The sequence below is a fragment of the Stegodyphus dumicola genome, chromosome X1 (assembly GCF_044657685.1).
Source record: "Stegodyphus dumicola isolate Sdum_Otavi_A_Nest chromosome X1, ASM4465768v1".
In the NCBI taxonomy this organism is placed as follows: Eukaryota; Metazoa; Arthropoda; class Arachnida; order Araneae; family Eresidae; genus Stegodyphus; species Stegodyphus dumicola.
In genome coordinates, this window is record NC_140780.1 from 47,688,915 (window position 1) to 47,707,609 (window position 18,695).

The following is an 18,695-nucleotide window of genomic DNA, read 5'->3' on the forward strand; positions in this document are numbered from 1 at the left end:
AAATTCAGTTTAAGAGCAATATAATTTTAAATTGAGCATATTTTTGATTTTCCGATACACAGTCTCAAGTGATGGAGATAAAAATGTTTTCTTCTGTACAACATTACCATTACTCGCTTTGAAATCCTTGAGTATGTTAATCAAAAATTCGTTAAAGTTTTACAAAATATGAAATCGATAATTAAACAAATTCCAAATTTCAAATTTGGGCTTCAAGATGCCCATATTTGCAGCAAGATTATGTTATTCAAAATTTAATGGCTTTAGGTACTGTTGGTTTATCACAATGCGAGAAACATACATACATTTATGCAGATTCTTCATTATTTAATTTCTTCAAATATAATACAGGGCGATAATATTTGGTGGCAATAGTTTGAAAAGTGATACAGCACACTTCATTCAGCCACAAAATCAGATGGCACTCTGAGACCAGGTGGAGATTACCACCTCTTAAATGATATTTACAGTACCAGATTCTTTACACAGAATTTAAAACTTCCATCACATTTTAAAAGGCAAGAAGATATTCTCTAAACCTTATTTACTTACAGCCTATTATTAGATTCCAACAGCAAAAGAAGATAAACAAAAAACAGCGATAACAACACTATTTGGGCTTTTTGAATTTAATGTAATGAATTTTGGCTTAAGAAATGGCCCCTCCACTTTTCAAAAATTCATTAAAAGTTTTCAGTGAACTAGACTTTATTTTCCCGTATTTGGATGCCATCCTAATAGCGTAGGAAACTGAGAAACAGTATAAAAACATCTTATGGAAGTATTCAATAGAATTCCACAGTATGGTCTATGCATAAACCAATCAAAATCAATCATGGGAGTGAATAAATTATAATTTTTAGGATATCTGATAAAGCAAAATGGCTCAAAACCTCTTCCAGAAAAAGTACTAGACAAATTACAAACTTCCTAAAACTATTCATGAACTTCAATATTTTTTAGGAATGATTAACTTTTATAGAAGATACTTAAAAGATGCCACCAATACACAAGCTTCCTTAAATTAATTTTTAAAAGGTTCAACAAAAAAAGATCCAAGGGAAACCCCATGGACAGAAGAAGCAAAGAAGTCCTTTGTAAAATGCAAAGATTTAGCCAATGCTGCTTTATTAATCTTTCCTAATTCAGATCTAACATTCGCTTTATGTACAGACACCTTTAATTTCACAACTGGATCTGTTCTACACCAATATGAAAATGGAGATTGGAAACCAATAACATTCTATTTCAAAAATTTCAGTGACTCTCAAAAAGCTTAGTTAAAGAAGTAGAAAAATTTATGGTATTCACAGATCACAAGCCACTTATACTTGCTTTTGACTAGAAAAATGACAAAGTATCACCAAGGCAGTTAAGACAGCTCCAGCACATTTTCAATTTTCAACAAATATTAAATATATAACTAGAAAAGATAATATTGCTGCCGATTCGATGTCTAGAATTGAATCCGTTTTAGACACTGATTATGACAAAATTGTGGATAAACAAATAATTATTGAAGAACTCAAAAGAATTACTAAATAGCAAACATTAAAATTTTAAACAATATCCACTACCCTCTGGAAAAATAATCTGGTGTGACGTTTCAATGCCAAATATTTGACAGTTCATACCACAACCATTTTGAATGAATGGATTTCCATAAAATAAATGACTTGAACCATTCTGGCATCAAAACATCAAGGTTCATTTGGAAGAATATTAAAAAAGGTGTTAGAGAATGGGCTTAGTACCCAGGAAAATAAAATTATTCGGCATACACCATTCAGATTTAACTCATTTGAAGAACCTAATGAAAGATTTACCATTGTCCATATCGCTATAATTGGACCCTGCCCTCCATCCAATGGGAATAACTATTGCTTAACACACATCGGTCATTTTACTTTCTGGATGGAAGTTATACCAACAGAAAATATCCCCACAGAAACAATCACAAAAGCATTTCATGCAAATTGGATTTGTCACTCTGGTGTTCCATACAGCATAATCACAGACAGAGGAAGTCAGTTCAGATTAGAGCTTTTCAGAAGTTTAGGCATTATTTGCAGCATTAAAATAGAAACAACTTCCTACCATATGCAATGCAATGGAAAAATTGAAAGACAACAGAGAACATTAAAAGCGGCCATCAGGGGTCACAATTCAGTCAAATGGAGTGAAACTTTACTAACTATACTCCTTGGTATAAGTGCATCTCTACATGATGAAGCCAACTGCTCCACTGCAGAAATGGTTCATGGTAAATCAGAAGAATTCTTTCTAGAAACAAAAATAAAACTAGAACCAGGTAGCTTGACTAACACGCTGTAAAAACAAATAGAAAAATTAAAACCAGTTAAAAGCCAATGTAAAAGAAAACAAATTATTTGTGCATAAAGATTTGGATTCATGTTCACATATATTTGTCAGAGTGGACTGTGTCAAGAAAACATTAAATTCCCTTATAGGACCTTTGCCTGCAATAGCCAGAAATGACAAATATTATACGGTAAGAATTAAGGGAAAGCACATTAATACTTCCACTGATTGATTAAAACAAGCCTATTTTTGGAAACCAGTGTATATATTACCGGAAGTTCGAATAACTAATCATCTGACTTTACCTGTTGATTGAAGATGAATGCCAAGTCCTCATCTGTTCAGAAGGAAAAACAAATGTTAAAACAACAATTCAAGAGAGAGTTGAAGATATTACTTATTAGATGGAAAACAATGTTAATTGTGAAACGGATGATAAGATTTGACTATAGCAAAGAGATTTCTGAGAACTGAGAAAAAATTCTGAGTTCATCCCGATTTTCAAAATTTTGACTGCATATTAGGATTAAATAAAATAATGATTTCAATTGTACCAGTTATGAATAGTTTTCAACTATTCAATTCTGAAATCGAATTTTTTGTGAATTATTTTGAACACATAAAAGTTGATCACAAAAATTTCAGTAGCAAAATTTTGTTAAAAATTTTTGGCTTATAAATGGAAACCTTACACTGTAATCAAATTTGTAATCGAATCTTGGTAACTAAAATTTATTAAAAAAATATCAACTTACGTGTTCAACATATGGATATCTACTTAGGCTACTAACATTTGCAACAAAATGGCTTAAATCAATGTCACAGTGATTTCCTAAAAGGGAAGAAAATTCCTTGTCAATGAAATGCTTAAACATAAATATATATTTACATATAAAGAAATTAAGTATAATACATAAACTACACATATTACTGCATACAGTAATTTCTATAACAAAATTTAGCTTTCACATGGATTATAATGTTTTAACAGCCATATGCAACATATTTAACTAAATATTCATATAATTAACACTCACAATTACACTAAAGATCTGTTGAAAGTATTAGATACACCTTTAAAATAATGTGTTAAGCTAACAAGAATGACAACTAGCAAACTCCAAAGCATAACTAGAGGAACTGCAAACTGAATCTGTGTGCTGCAATAATGCTTGCGATTCCAACTTTACAAATTGTTCAGATTCAGTTTCCTCAGAAAGAGGAGGGTGTGCTTTTCTGAACATCCGGACAAGAAGTGTAGGTAGTGCAAAGTGCAGGAAGCAATGGTTAAATTACTGAATTCATTTGGTAAGTGTATCTCGGAAAGATTTTCTATGCAGGCTGTGAATGGGAGTTACAATGAGAATATAGCTGTTATCTTGCTTGACCTTTTTTGTCTGGAATAGGAAAGTTTGTGTTCGCAAAATAAATTTCACTTTTGAAGTGACAACCTGTGGAGGGCTTTGCTAGTGACTAGCTTTTGTTAAGCAGAAATCAAGAGTAGGTTTGACTTTTCCCACTTTGTGTATTATATCCTTATTTTCAGAAGATAACAGGGGTCAAATTTTCTTTTGCATAGGTGTTTGGTGAATCATTGCTGCAGGTGATCTGTGAGGGAACAGAAAACGGAAAAGAAAATGAAAACTTCATCTAACTGGTAGAGAATAATTTAAATTTTTATCTTCCAGCCTATGACATTTTGATGAGCATGGAAGCTGAGATTTCCTCGAAGCATTCCACAGCAGTAGATGGCATATTTCATTTCGATTCCAAAGTATTAGAAAAAGAAAAGATAAGAGAGGCTTCTGCTTTCCCGAGGAACCTAAAACTCTGGCCATAGTTGTTTGTGATAACCTTTCGGCGAATTTTAGAGACCAAAGACATGAACAAAGAAATTCTGTATTGCAAGTACACCTTTGACCCCATGTTTAGCACAGAGAAGTGACTATGAATGCCATACTCTGCTTGATGAAGCTAAGAGTAATGAGATCATTAACTTCTCCCTGCATCTTCATATTTATCCCTTCCTTCGGAAATACTCTATGGAAGTTCATCAGTTCAATTGAATGTCATTCAGGGCTAGATATCATGAATTAGTAGTCAGCATGGAACACAATTTGTCCTGCCTAGGAGCAATGAAGGTCAGAACTATCCATGATCCTTTCTCCAAGTGAATTAGAGTAGCTGAGGTTCTGAAAAGCCCTAACAAGATACTTCAAAAACCTTGTGCCACTTTGGTCTGAATGTTGAATATTCCTTGAGTCTGGCTTTTCTGAGTTATTCTTAACTTGCCCTCAGATCATGAGCTTCTGGTGGTAAAGTGCACAGGCATTCTCTTAACTGTGAGTTGATTTTGTACTTTTTTTATACTACTGTATATGTTTTTAGGGAGAATAGTTTTCTTTTATTTTCATTGAATTAGTACAGAATTTGAAATATTAGAATTAATGGAAACTTTGACAGTGCTTAAATGATTTGAAATAATAAAATATTTTATTTTTAATAAAAATTTTAACATTTATACTGCCTAAGTTTATGAAAACTAGAATATGTTAAAATGATAAAATTTTAGTAAGTAGTAATAAGGTAGTAATTTTAGTAATAAGGCTTTAATTTAATAAATTGTTAAATGTTTGAAGACCCATAAGCTTTTGTATTACTTGAAAGGGGTAATTGTATGGCTCGCCATTTAAAACATGAGTACTTTAAGAGATCGCAGGGATTGACTAGTTATGCCAATTACCTGAATGCTATTTAACCTAGAAATTAATAAATGAGTTTAATTGTTAACTGTTGAATGCATTAATTTTGTTTTAATTTGGTGGTCTAACTAGTCACAGCATTGTTTGACCAGAAGATTCTGAAAAGTTGGAGTCTTACGAAAATTTGGGTTTACTTATAAGCAACACAATGCAAGAATGCAATGAGGTCACTGCACAAACCACTTATTATTTAGATGATTTATTGAGATATTTGGTTATTTGAGGTTGCCAAGGAATTAGTTAAACTAATTGAATTCTATTGTTTTACTATTAAGGGGAATTGTTTGATTGATATGTTTGAATATTTCTTACCTGGTGTTTGTGAAGTTGTGCATTAACCGTTTGACTGCTACATTGCGCAAAAGCACTGCGTTCATTTGTCTTGAAAACCGCGATGGCGCTGCGAGTTTCAGCGTGCCTTTGTTGCTCTGTGGTTGTGAACGTACGTAGTCTGACCTCACGCGTACTTTGTAACACGAGTGCATTCTAAAATAACTAACTGCGTCGCGGTTTTCGAGACAAATGAACACAGCACTTTTGCACGGAGTAGCAGTCAAACGGTTAATGCACTGAACTTGCTGCAATATTTAGAGAAAGTTAAGAAAATAATTGTGCATTTTGTTTTGGCAATTTTATATTTTTAAGAATTCCATTAAAGAATGTAATGGTTTAGATAATTATGGAAGATATGATATTTATACAATTTGGGTAGTGAAAGTGAATTTTCATTCTTACTGAAGTACATGTTTTTATTTTCATACAAAGGCCAAGACTCATTCCGCTTACTTTCGGGTTTTAGATTTAATAACTTCGATTTTGAATTAATTTACCTGCTTTTAAAGTTATGTAGTTATTGATTTAATTTGGTTTTAGACCAATCAGCTATTTCTCCTCAGAGTATACGAATTTTAGCTTCTAAGTCTTATTTTCTTTTTACTTTCATCCACCACTAGTAAGAGAGAAAGTAAGTTAGCTTAAAGTTAAAATAAAATTTATTACAAAATTTTCTCCAAACATAACACTGGTGATGTGACCTTGGGACTGGTAGACCACTAGAAATATGTGTACTTTGGAATTATATAATTATTGTTTTGTTTATGCATTTGATGTGAATATTGATTGTGCTTTAAGAAGTGATTTGTGTGCTCATCTAGCTCTTTGACAAGTTTTATTCGTTGATTTAAAGTAGTTTGTGTTAACTACATTATTAATAATTTTTTTAAATGTTACAGCAGTTTTGCATGTTAAATAAAAGAATGAATGAATATTTAACTTTTTAAACGGTTATCAGAATTTAGGTAATTTGTATATAATTGAAAGGAGTGACTTTTTTTTTAATAACTGAATTCTCAATATTTGTTAAAGTTAATATTGATTAGAACTGTAAAGTGACAGTTTGTTTAGAGTTTGACTGAATTTTTTTTTCGGGGGGTGTGTGTTAACAGCATTAGCTTGAGTGAAGTTCTTGTTTAGTTGTAATAAGTTGAAATAATTGAGTTCCTACCTATTTTTCTGAGTTTTGTAAATTTTGTGAGAAGTAGTTATTGGCAGAGAAAACGGTTAACCAGTAAGAAGTTTCGAGTTTAGTATTTTACAGGAATTGAAAATTTTTTAACTTAAGTAGATAGTGCATTTTATTGTGATTTATGAATTGTGATTGAAAGATAACTACTCTTATTCTATACTCATTTTGTATGCTTTTCAAATTGTTAAAACACAGATTTATTGTTAATTAGTGGGTTGTATGGTATGATTAATAATGAACTAAAATTATTATTTGACTTTTAACAGTTTTCTTCTACTTGTTAGGGGAAGTCAGTTCTTGATTGAACTTGCTGGGGAGTTAAGGTTAATTCTAATTCAGAATTGAGTTTTTTACTGGAATATAATATTCAGTACATGTGAAATTTAAGGATGCATGCTTATGACAAATTCCCATTTCTGTGGTAGGCATTGTGAAGAAATTTCATTTAATTGTTTTGAGTTTTAGAATTAACTCTACGATAAGTCATCCACTGCCTTCCTATTATGAAAAGATTTGATAATAGAGATTTTTGACGGATCTGAGTTTTAGAATTAGCTCTTCTATAAGTTGCACATTGCCTTCCTATTTTCAGAGTTTTTGACTTTCAAATCTTTGCTTGGTTTTTGTTCATTTATAGACACAGCCAGATCTCAGTGTAGACTTTCCCTAGGAGCTTAGCGTATTGATTTGTGGATATGTTGGAAGTGAATACCGATTTTTTTTGGGGGGGGGCATTTTGAGGTTTTAAAACACTTCCTTGTTGAATGAGATTTTCACATTTATTCTTTGCGGCACATATAATGTGTAATTATTGTGTTTATGCTAAAAACTGCTTTTTGAAACTGCAGCTGTTGATACTAATTGTTTTCCATACATTCGAAATTTTTTGGTATTTTTGAACACTTTCTTGTTTTATTTCGAGAATCTATAAATGTGCTTTTTTTTGTTGCTCCTGTCCAGTTTTGGCTCATTCCTTTGCAAATCTGAGAATTTTTTTAATTGGTTTACCTGTGAATTTTGAAGTGTTTGGGAATTATTAATTTAGAAAAATATTTCATTTTTAGCATTTTATTTAACTAGTTTTGTGCTAGTGATTGGGTGCGCTCCCGAGAGTTTTCTTAGATTTGCTTCCTTGGCTTCATAGTTAGTATATGTTTAGAGAATTATTCAGCTGTTCCAAACATTCATTTTGTGGTTTTAAGTTAAACTTGTTAAAAATTTTCCCCTTTGTGTCTAGGTTGCTTTACATTCTTTTGGTATATTTTTGGTCAAGTAGTTGAATTCGTATTCTTGAGTTTTTCTGTGCGCTCCAATTTTCTACTTCAGTTTACTGTTTACTTCATATTTTTTTTCTGGTTCATATTACTGCTGGTTTTTTATGGTGCTAAAGCAGATATTATTTACTCACTGGTGTTTACATTTTCTGTTCTGTAAACATTTTATTACCAAATTAGGAAATAAGCATAATAGTGACACTTCACTTTGTTGCTTGATTTTTTGGTATAATTTGAGCTGTACTTTAATTTTGGTTTAATTTTTTAAAATACTTAACAGTAATTTTGGGCAAATTTGAACTGTTGTAAATAGGTTTACCACTGATCTCTGTGGAGAGAAGTGGCTATAAATGCTGTAAACTACTCGAGAAGCCACGAGTAATGAGAACATTCTTTTTTTCTGCATGTCTGTCCTTATCCCTTCCTTTGTAAATCTATGGAAGTTTGTCAGTTGGACTAGATGTCATTCACTGCTAGATGTCATGAATCAGTAGTCAGCTTGGAATGCATTGGTCCTGCCTAGGAGCAATGAACGTCAGAACTATCCAGATCCTTCCTCCAAGTGGATTAGAGTAACAGGTTTAGGAAAGCTGTAAAAAGCCCTAATAAGATACTTTGAAAATTTTGTGTGCCTTTGGAATGGCTGAGATGCTAAATATTCCTTCAGACTGGCTTTTCTAGGCTGTACTTAACTTGCTATAAGGTAATCAGCTTCTGATGGTAAAGTGCACTGGTAGTCTCCTAGCTTTAAGTTGATTTTGCATTTTTTATATTATTGTATTTGTTTTAGAGGAGGACAGTTTTCTTTTATTTTAAAGAACTTTTATCGAATAATTTAAAATTTTGTAATAAATGGAAAATTTAGGAGTGGTTATATGAATTTATGTAGAAATAAACAGATCACAAAAAGGCCTTTCCATCAATTTCATGTTTGTATGTTAAAAAATGAATTTGTTGCTAAGTTTTGCAGACTAATGTACTATATCTTTCCCAAAACCTAAGAAGCCAACCAATACTTCCATGAATTTGCAAAACCAAGTGAACATGTAAAGGTTTACTCACAAAACAGCAGTTAATTTATAGGAATATTTTTGGCTCATATTTCAACAAACTGCTTGGTTCATCTCATCACAGTCCGCTGTACTCATCTTTTGGTGAATGCTAAGGGCACTGGGATCACCGTTCTACCCTATCTTACTTTTCTGTTTTAAAAAAGCACGTAGATAATGAATGGCTAATGCCACACTTTTTTTACCATCTCTCCTTTCTCCACTTAGGAAGATTACATTTTTCTTTGAAACAAAGATGCTTTCACTTCTTTTTATCCATAATATTATTACAAAGTTAACAGGCACATAAATAAAACACGGCTTTATAGACAAAAAAGTAAGGATGAAGGCAAGATGCAATTTGAATAAACAAAATGGTCAGGCAGAGATATGAAATCGTAACAATCAGTAGTTGATTTTAAACTTTGCATTACTACTTAGCCAATAATGTTATTGGTCAATAGCGTGAGGATAAACAAATTGATTTTTTGACATATATAATGGCATAGTGCTCATTGGTTATTTTCAAATGACCACTCTGCTTGAGTGATTGCAGATAAGTATGAAAAATGGCTACCATATCATCAAAATAATAATATAATGTAATAAAAAATATTTATCTTACAAAATGAATTTTAATTATATTTCGAAAAAAGTTAAATAGAAGTAAAAAGATGAAACTTTCATTCATGGGGCTGAAAGTCTGAAATATGTTAAAAATGAAACGTTTTTCATCAAATAGGAAGAGACCTAAATGTATTTTTACAATTCTGAAAATAAATGTTAAAATGGCATCAGTTACTGTTACATTTTCCTGTGCTAAATAATTTTTAAGAGAAATATTTATAATGGAAATGGATGATTCTGTATATATAACTCTAATAAAGCTAAAACAAAGGCATAAGAACATTTTACACTTTATTAGTGACACTGATGTCAATAAGCTAAAACACTTTTATACTTAAACTGAGTAAAGATGCCATAATTATGTTAAATAATATCTTTTTAAGGAGAAATTAATAATTTAATATTCAGGAATATTGCTATGACTGAAACACAGCTTATAACTTTCAATGAATTTAAACAGCATTTTATTATATTTTCTAAAAAGTCCTTTTAATAAAATTAATTTTCCTTAACCTTTTAAAAATATAAATGATTACTGAATTAGACTATTAATATTTATTCTTAATCTCTTTTCCAAGATTTGTGATTTATTTTTCACTTTACAGGTAAGTTCTATGCTTAGAAATATAGTATACATCTGCTTCATAACAGTGACAAAGTTAATACAGGAATAATAATGTTTCCTTATTCTTTTATAAGCATTTAGATGAAATCAAGTTACAAAATGAACTTACTTAAGATCAGCATTAAATCCACACATCGTAAAACTTTTGACTCGCCAAGAAGCCCGAAAGTTATGTCAAGAACTGCTTGAAGGAAATCATCTACCATTTCCAAAAGCAGCTAAAAAATAATAATATATAAATGTTATGAAACTTATAATGAAAAAATACTCTCATACAAATTATTCAATGAAGTTAGTTTTACTCCCTTTTCCAGTCTAAGAGCACTCAAACATTTTGCTCAACGAGCAATACAAACAGAACATGCATAAATATTTATTAATTTTTAATGATATTTTCTTCAAACAAACAAAGCATTTAAAAAAAATTTCATATTTCATGCCTCATTGCTTACACAGATTGAATTCATTTTCGAAAGTAACCTCACAAAATCTTTCTGATTTTATCTGCATTTAAGGATGTCATAAGAAAGTGGTGGATTAAACTTAATATTCTGTTGCATTAAGCTTAGTGTGAATACTTTACAATCTATCTCCTTAGTAGTGTCAGGGAAAAGGAATATCATGCAATTTATTAAACATGCCAGGGATGGCAAAAAAACTGGATCTAGAACACGTAAACTACAAATGCAAGCAGCATATTCATTCAAACTTCGAAATACTTTTATCATGCTTTAATTTTCAACTACCAATAGTACAAAAATCCCAGTTAAAAAAATACAATATTTACTTAAAGTGCAAGATAAATCAATATGAGCAGATAACTTAAATAACTTTATATTCTGCATACTACTGAGAATTCTGAATGTGTTTGGCAGTCAAATTTTTGGCACAGTTTACCGGTGTATCTAGAATATTTGCAGGCCAACATGAAATTCTTCTTACAGCAAATTTCACTTATTTATATAACCTATATACACTGTGCTAATGTTTTCCCACCACTCAAGCTCTATAATTTAGTAATGAATTTTTTTTATGAGTCAAATATGATGAAATATGACAATGTGACATAGACAAACTGTGCCACACATATAAAGTATAAAAGATTATAGATACCACAGACACACTAAACAGATTAAAGGGTACAGTAGTACATAAATTGGTCAGAAAAGCAGTATACAGTGACAAAAAAGCTTTTAAAATTCCAGTATCATCGTAAAAGTTAAGTGTTAAAAGGAAAATATTCAATTTTTCAGAACTAAATCAAATTATGAAATTTAACATCATTTAAAAACCTAAAGATATTATAAATTCTTCTCTTAAACTTAAAAATTCATAAAGATAAATAACTGTTAAATTGATATACACTTAAGGAATTTAAATACAGACCTTCAATAAAAATATGTCAAAGAAATAAATGTGTACTACAATTTGTACACAAAGGTTCTCTCTCTCTCATTTCAGCAAATGTTGATGTGCAAGTTGAAAGTGACTAATTTTTGAGTTAAAACAAACTTTCCGCTAGTTTCTGACTGACTGCCAGTATTTAAAGTCTAGGTTTTATGTGCATCAATTTCATTATTAATACAAATATTGCAACACTGCTGCTATTCTGATAAGCCTTTTTGCTTGAAGACAGACATAAGACAAAGAATGGGTTACACTTTTCAAGATCAACTTTCCCTGCAGTGTCTGCCAGCTTCTTGTTTCTTATCAGAATATATCTGGAAAATGCAGCAATAGCGAAACATACTTTCACACCTTACAGGCTCAGATTTTGCCTCACAATATCAGTAATCAAAGAGTTAATATAGTTGAATTATTTTTAACGATTTGAAGGCATAGCACTAAGGGAATCTGTACTACACTGTGATATTTTCAGACGAGGCACATTTTCAAATTTCAAGCCCATTTAGCTAACAAAATTAAAAACAAACCTTTTACTATACAAATCGCTTTCTCAACTGATATTTCATTTTAGTTATGCACAGATGCAAACATTTCACTTTTCAAACACAAACATTCTTTGTGTATGACTCATGATGGCTGCGATAATATGATCTCAAACTTTAAAATTAAATATCTCAATCAATTTAACACAGGGGTCAAAATTTCTTTGATTTATTTATTCTTTAACTATGCATAAACTTTTACACTAATTTTACTTCTTGGTTGTTACAGATATATTTATCTAAAAGCTTCACATTTTTTACTTAAATATATAACTAAGGATCAGGCAGTCGTATAAAAAGTTCAGAGCTTTAATACTTACAAAATTGACTTTTTAAAGTTAGAAATGCTGCCATGTATATTTTCTTTACTTTTACTAAATGTATATGTCCACAACAAACAGTTACAAAAATGAAGGACGCATAAAACTTTTATGGACATGGTGTACAAAATAAATGAAACTTAAAAAATACAGGTACTTACAGTGTACATAAAATTAAAAAATAGTAACAATTAATGCAATTTCAGTGCAAATTACCATTCTAAGTTCAACACACGACTGAATAAGAAAATGATTTTATGAATTTGAACGTACGAAAAATTATCTAAAATATTGCTGTATTCTGCACATCATCATCTGATTATAAATTCTCCCTGAGTATATGAAGGAAAGATTAAATATTACAGAATTTTTCCGATTTAAAAAAAAAAAAAAAAAAAAAAAAAAAAGAGAGAGAGAGAGAGAGAGACAGAGTAGCACCACAAAAGCCATCTGAAATTCTCACTAAAAATAACAAAAAACTGACAGATAGTTTTGTTTTCACTTCATCAAAGCTAAAGCTACAAGCTAAGCACTTGATCCTTAAAAGAACGGTCATGACATAGTCACTGTCAATTAACAGAACTGGTATGACTGCAGATACTCCAGAACACAATGTAAAAAATCATCCATACAAATTATTAAGTAAAAGAAAAAACAAACCATAGTAATACATTCTGTTAAGTTTCATACATTATTCACATGTGCATAAACTACAACAAGCACAGTAACTGATTGATTATGACAAAGCATATGAGGGAAGTCTTAATGGAAAGGTTCTTCTAATGGATTAATAGGTCTTAATTGAAGGGTTACTTTAATGGACAATTTTCTGGGGAAAATTGGTTCATATTAAAGTTGAACAAGAGGAAGGTATTATAGATAGATATCCATGGAGCCAGTTTGTAAGCCAGAAATCAAACCTAAGACAAAATAACAAACAAAGGTTCAACAGTGTTATCTACATGGTCACTGGTAGGCACATGAGCACAGTGCTACAGAACATCCAGTAACCAAATACTGGTATGAAAACAGATAAAAATAACAGGAAATCATGAATTTGCTACCAACAGAACTAATTTGAAGTGCATAATATAACATATTTAATTGAATTGATCCAGAAGATATTTAATAAAGTATACAGAATTATTGATTTCAAATGATCTTTCAGTATAAAAAATCCTTACAATATTACATATATTTTTCAAAACTTTTACTCAGCAGCTTGCTTACCAAACTGAAACTCATATTTTGATGCAAAAATTAAGGTAATGCAACCCACAGAACTGCATAAATGTTTGTTTTGAAGCTTAAAAGCAGACAGCAAAGCATTATTTCATATGGCAATTATGTTGGCCTTTTCAGGCAATCACCTTTTCAGGATGCAATATTTCCTTGCTGTTTTCATCCGAGATAATTATGCATTAAAGAATAGCCCAATGTCTTTATAAACGACCTTATATTTTTTGGTATTTATGTGTTATCGCAACCACTTTAGTAGAACTCGCCAAATTTTTAGAATATGCCAAACTCTGGCAAACAGGCACATAACAATTTATCAGGCAAACATGCTCATAACAATCCTTCAATCAAGGAATGTTGGAATTTTTGCATTTTTTTTTTTTTTAAAATTCTACAGGCCTTTTATAAAAAAAAAAATATTTTTTGCCTTTAACTTAATTTTAAAATAAGCATTAGTAAAATTTTTTCAGGAACAATGAATTTTGATGCAAAATCCCTAAAGGGAACAATGAGATGTGTTTTGTAGATCGACGATGTTAAGAGTTTGCATGATGCCGTATCTCTGCAATTCTCTGATTTGTTTTTAAGCTTAAACAGATTGCTGTGTACTTGGGGAGAAGAATAGCAGAAAAAAATTACTAAAAGATATAGAGAAAACTGCGTTTTATATTTTTAATGATTAACATTTAGTATTTTAAATTACTACTGTTTCATTTTCATATGTTGATAATGTTTGCCAACTTAGTATAAAATATCAATAGTTCGGGAATCTTTTTAAAAACAATTCATGGAAACCACTAACTTGCACCCAATAACAAACGTTTACCCTTACATGTGTAAAAAAATCCCCAAACTGCACCAAGGTAGCTGGATTAAGTACCAAGTTTTTCTAGCTAGGAGAGTTATTTAGTAGAATTTTTGTAATCACTTGTGTTCGCAGTTGACGCATTAGAGCTGACAGAGAAAATTTGACAACTGCTGCAAATACCCAAGCAATATCTTAAATGCATTAGAACTGAAGCTAGTTCTAAATCATTAAGCCTTTATGCAAGATTGAGTCAACCTGGTCCAATTTGTGCTATTCCATGTACTCAAATAACAATCCACCATTTTTTTTTTTTTTTTGAAAATCTGTACATTAGTAACTACTCTAGTTTCATCATTACACAATAATGACCAATGCATTTTATTAGGGATTAATTCATTTTAATGATCTATGATTTTGATATGCAATTTATGTGAATAAATATGCCGAGACAAATTTATGGCAGTTTAACCCTTTGCGGCACGCTACCTTTTAAAGTCAGAGTTTTTATTTAAAAAAAAGGTAGGCAGTCTAATTAGGCCTAGAGGAGTACACAAGTAAAATTTTGTGAAGATAGCACTTATCGTTTTAATTCTGTGATTGTGCTCAAAGTGGCACACTGATTGAATAGAGCTTCGGAAAGAGTGCTGAAATGACCATTGTTGTCAATGAACCAATGAGATGCGGAGAAACAAAGAATACAGACTCTCAGTTGTCCTAGATTATCGGTGAGCCTGATCTGGGCACACCTAGGGTTCGCCGTTTGATTTTAAGCAAGATTTCAAGGTACAAATTTAAAATTAATATAGAATAATGAGATTAGCATACAGCCAAAAAAATAACATAGGAATTTTTCACACAATTCCTTTTATACCCTTAAAAGAATCTGGAAGATTTCTTTGAAAAATGAGGGTCTTAAAAAACTAAACATGGCTAAAATATATGGACTGGTTTGTGTTGAGCTGCCATCTACTATAAATAAAGGAGGTTCAGAGTAATCTATAGTAACCTATAAATCCTTTTTCATTCAATTTTTCTGTGCGTACAGAAGGAAATTTTTAGGTGTGTCCACACCAGACACACTGTGCCGCAAAGGGCTATTAAAAAGTATTTTCCTTGACCTTTAATATCCTACGTTTAAATTGATTTGCTGAGCTTAAAACTGAAGAAATCTCGGTACTCTTCTGTTATCGGGACTGGATTCAGAAATGTGTGTATGTAGGTATTATAGGTATATGTGTATGCTCACACACGCATATAGGTATATATCTATACATATACACATGCATACATGAACACATTCAATGATTTACACATCCAACACATTTTTTATTCTGGTCCCGATAACAGAAGAGTACTGAAATTTTTGCAAAGAGCTCAAAATAAAAGCATTACATTAGGGGGGAGGAAGGAACAAAATTCCAAACTGATATTTATTTGAAAGCTTTTGCTTTTAAAAAAAAGTTGAAATTTAATCTAATAAAAAGTGCACTTGCCCATAATCAGTGACCAAAGAACAATTATTGCATTTTAAATATACTGCTGGGTATTACAATTGCCACACCAGGAAAAAAAACAAACAGCAGAATCTTGTCTATTGTACACATGAGAGGAAGATATGATTAAATTTGCAGGCAGTGTGACGTATACAGCATGCAGAATTCAGTACAAAAAGCTGCCATTTCTGGTGGTAACAATGGCTAAAATCCTGCGGGGCAGAGTAAAACTGAGCAAGGATGACAGATAAGGGTATTTCATTACATGCAGCTGCAATTCTTATGCCAGAATTCATCAATCATAGTAATGTGCCAATCTCTCAGCAACCTAAACGACCAGATGTTCTCACAGGGTGAGAGATCTGGAGAATGTGCTGGCAGGGCAACAATCAAACACTCTATTGAGGAAGATCAGGTCAGCATGGGTGAAAATGCAGCCATGCATTATTTTTTTAAATGAGTCATACAGGCCTTGAAGGCAAGGCTCAGCATGGGCCTTAACACATTAGAAATACAGTGGCAATTGTACTCATTAATGGTTATGTGAATAAGAGATGACTGGGATGTGTATCCAATGGCACCCCAAGTGCTAGGTCTGAATGACAATAACAAATGCAACTAGTGATGTTCAATCCCTTCAGAACACATGGATATGTTCATGCTTTATGATGCTTTATGTGGAACATGGATTCATCTCAAAAGAAAGCACAGTGCCACTTGAGCATCCAGTGCCATTGTTCATCACACTACTTTAACAAGCATGTCTGCTGCAGTTTCAAGGGAAGCTGTGCTGATGGCCTATAGGCTGTAAATATTAGTCGCACTGTTCATGCACACACGCCAAGTTCCTGACTGACAGTACGTGACATAACTATTCAGTCTACCAGAAAGTTCTGTCCATTTTTGGAATAAAACAAAATAAAAAAAATTCTTACAGTCAATACACTTTATTAAATAATATAATTGCCGTTATTATAAATGACTTTTTGCCAGCGTGAGAGCAATTTGCATATCCCATTTTTGAAAAATGCTATATCTTTTGATGGAAAAAACTGAACCAGGGCTTGTTTGATATCTTCTCCATTTGAAAATTTTTTGCCCTTCAAAAAAATTTTGTAAGGATATAAACAAAGCAAGTTAGTGGTTTCCATGATAGTTGGAGGGTGTTAAATCCAGAGAATATGGTGGATGCAACAGAATTTCCCAGCCTAGTTCTGAAATGTTTTGACAAGTCCCCAAAGCAGCATTTGGCTGGCATTATCATGATGCAGAATGATGTCCTTTCTAGTGAACATCACCGGTCTCTTTCCTTGAACTGCCATCTATAAATTATCCAGTTGCTGACAATACTCCTCCGAACAGAGTCTTTTGTTCGGTTTTAAAAGTTCATAATATATTGGTCCTCGAATGTCCCACCATATACATAACATTCTCTTATTCAGAGTCAAATTTGGTTTAGAAGAGGAAGGGCTAGGTTTCCTGGGTTTGCAATATGCCATTTTCCTTATGATGTTTTCATTGGTAATCTACTTTTCATCCCCAGTTATCATCCGGTTCAAGAAGGGCTCGATTTTGTTCGAGCAAGCACAGACGAGCATATGACAACTCAATTATCCACATTCTTCTGACTTAATTCATGTGGCACACATCTTGAATATTTCCACACCAATCCTATCTTCCGAATATGGTTCAAAATGGTTTTCTGAGCTGAATTAAGCCTTTCTGCAATCTCCGATATTGTCAGAAAAGGATCTTGCTCCAAATATGGTCATAAGAACATTGTTGTCGATCAAAGATGATCACCCAGAACACGGCTTATCAGAAAGATCAAATTCACATGTTTCAAATTTTTCGAACCATCTTCTGCATGTCTTATCAGAAACTGTACCTTCACCAAACACTTTTAATAAATTTCTACATGCTTCTGTAGCATTTCCGCCTTGTTGGAAATTCGTATATAATACAATGGCGCAAATGAGCTTTATCACTAGCCAAGGGTACACTACCACTTCACACTTAAGACTAACGTGAATCAATTATGTTTTGGTTAATGTGCTACATCAGTTTGTATACATTAAGCAATTAAAATAAAAAGATGAATATGCGCCAAATAAACATATGCTTATGTGTTGAAAATTGTTGTCATAGAAATGGCCAGAACTTTCCGTTAGACGAAATATATAATACTGCAAAGCTAGAAGGTCAACATCAGTGGCTCACGGCCACCGAGATCCTACATGGCATTCAGTACGTTCTTCCTGGACCCATTGAGTCTATATTCTCCTGGTAGTCATGGGATTGCAGCCAACATGAGCAGCTATGTCGTGGAGCCATAAACCAGAGCCCCAGTAGGCCACAATCCTGCCGCAGCTGAATTCCAACATGTACTAGTAGAAATTTATCTTTCTTACATGAGGCATGATATTTCCACAAGCAACCAATGCTCCAATGTGATTTGCATATGAAAGACTCCTGTGTACTCTTTCCAGTTTCATGTGCATGCAGTAGAATGCTAATCATTTGCATATCCGAACACGTAGTGCCTTTCATACAAAAATTACATCTGTTGCATGCTGCCTTCATGATGCAGTAATTTTAATGGCCAGCAGTATAGTGAAGAAACAATTATATTTACTGGATATTTAAAAGATAAGAATTTCAGGTAAAGGAAATTAATTAAAATGCAGTGTAACAATAACATA

The 18,695-nt window shown here is 32.0% G+C and overlaps 1 protein-coding gene across 2 annotated transcripts in view; it reads right to left on the reverse strand.

The window, feature by feature from the left end:
* LOC146993140 (uncharacterized) overlaps window positions 1–18,695 on the reverse strand; it is a 70,486-nt gene that overhangs the window by 27,702 nt on the left and 24,089 nt on the right. For both annotated transcript variants that reach the window (XM_085808104.1, XM_085808102.1), the window contains exons 4-5: window positions 10,294–10,402; window positions 3,078–3,154 (exon numbers count right to left, since the gene is read on the reverse strand). In XM_085808104.1, the coding sequence (XP_085664230.1) occupies window positions 3,078–3,154; window positions 10,294–10,402 (186 nt within the window). The remainder of the gene's footprint in view (window positions 1–3,077; window positions 3,155–10,293; window positions 10,403–18,695) is intronic.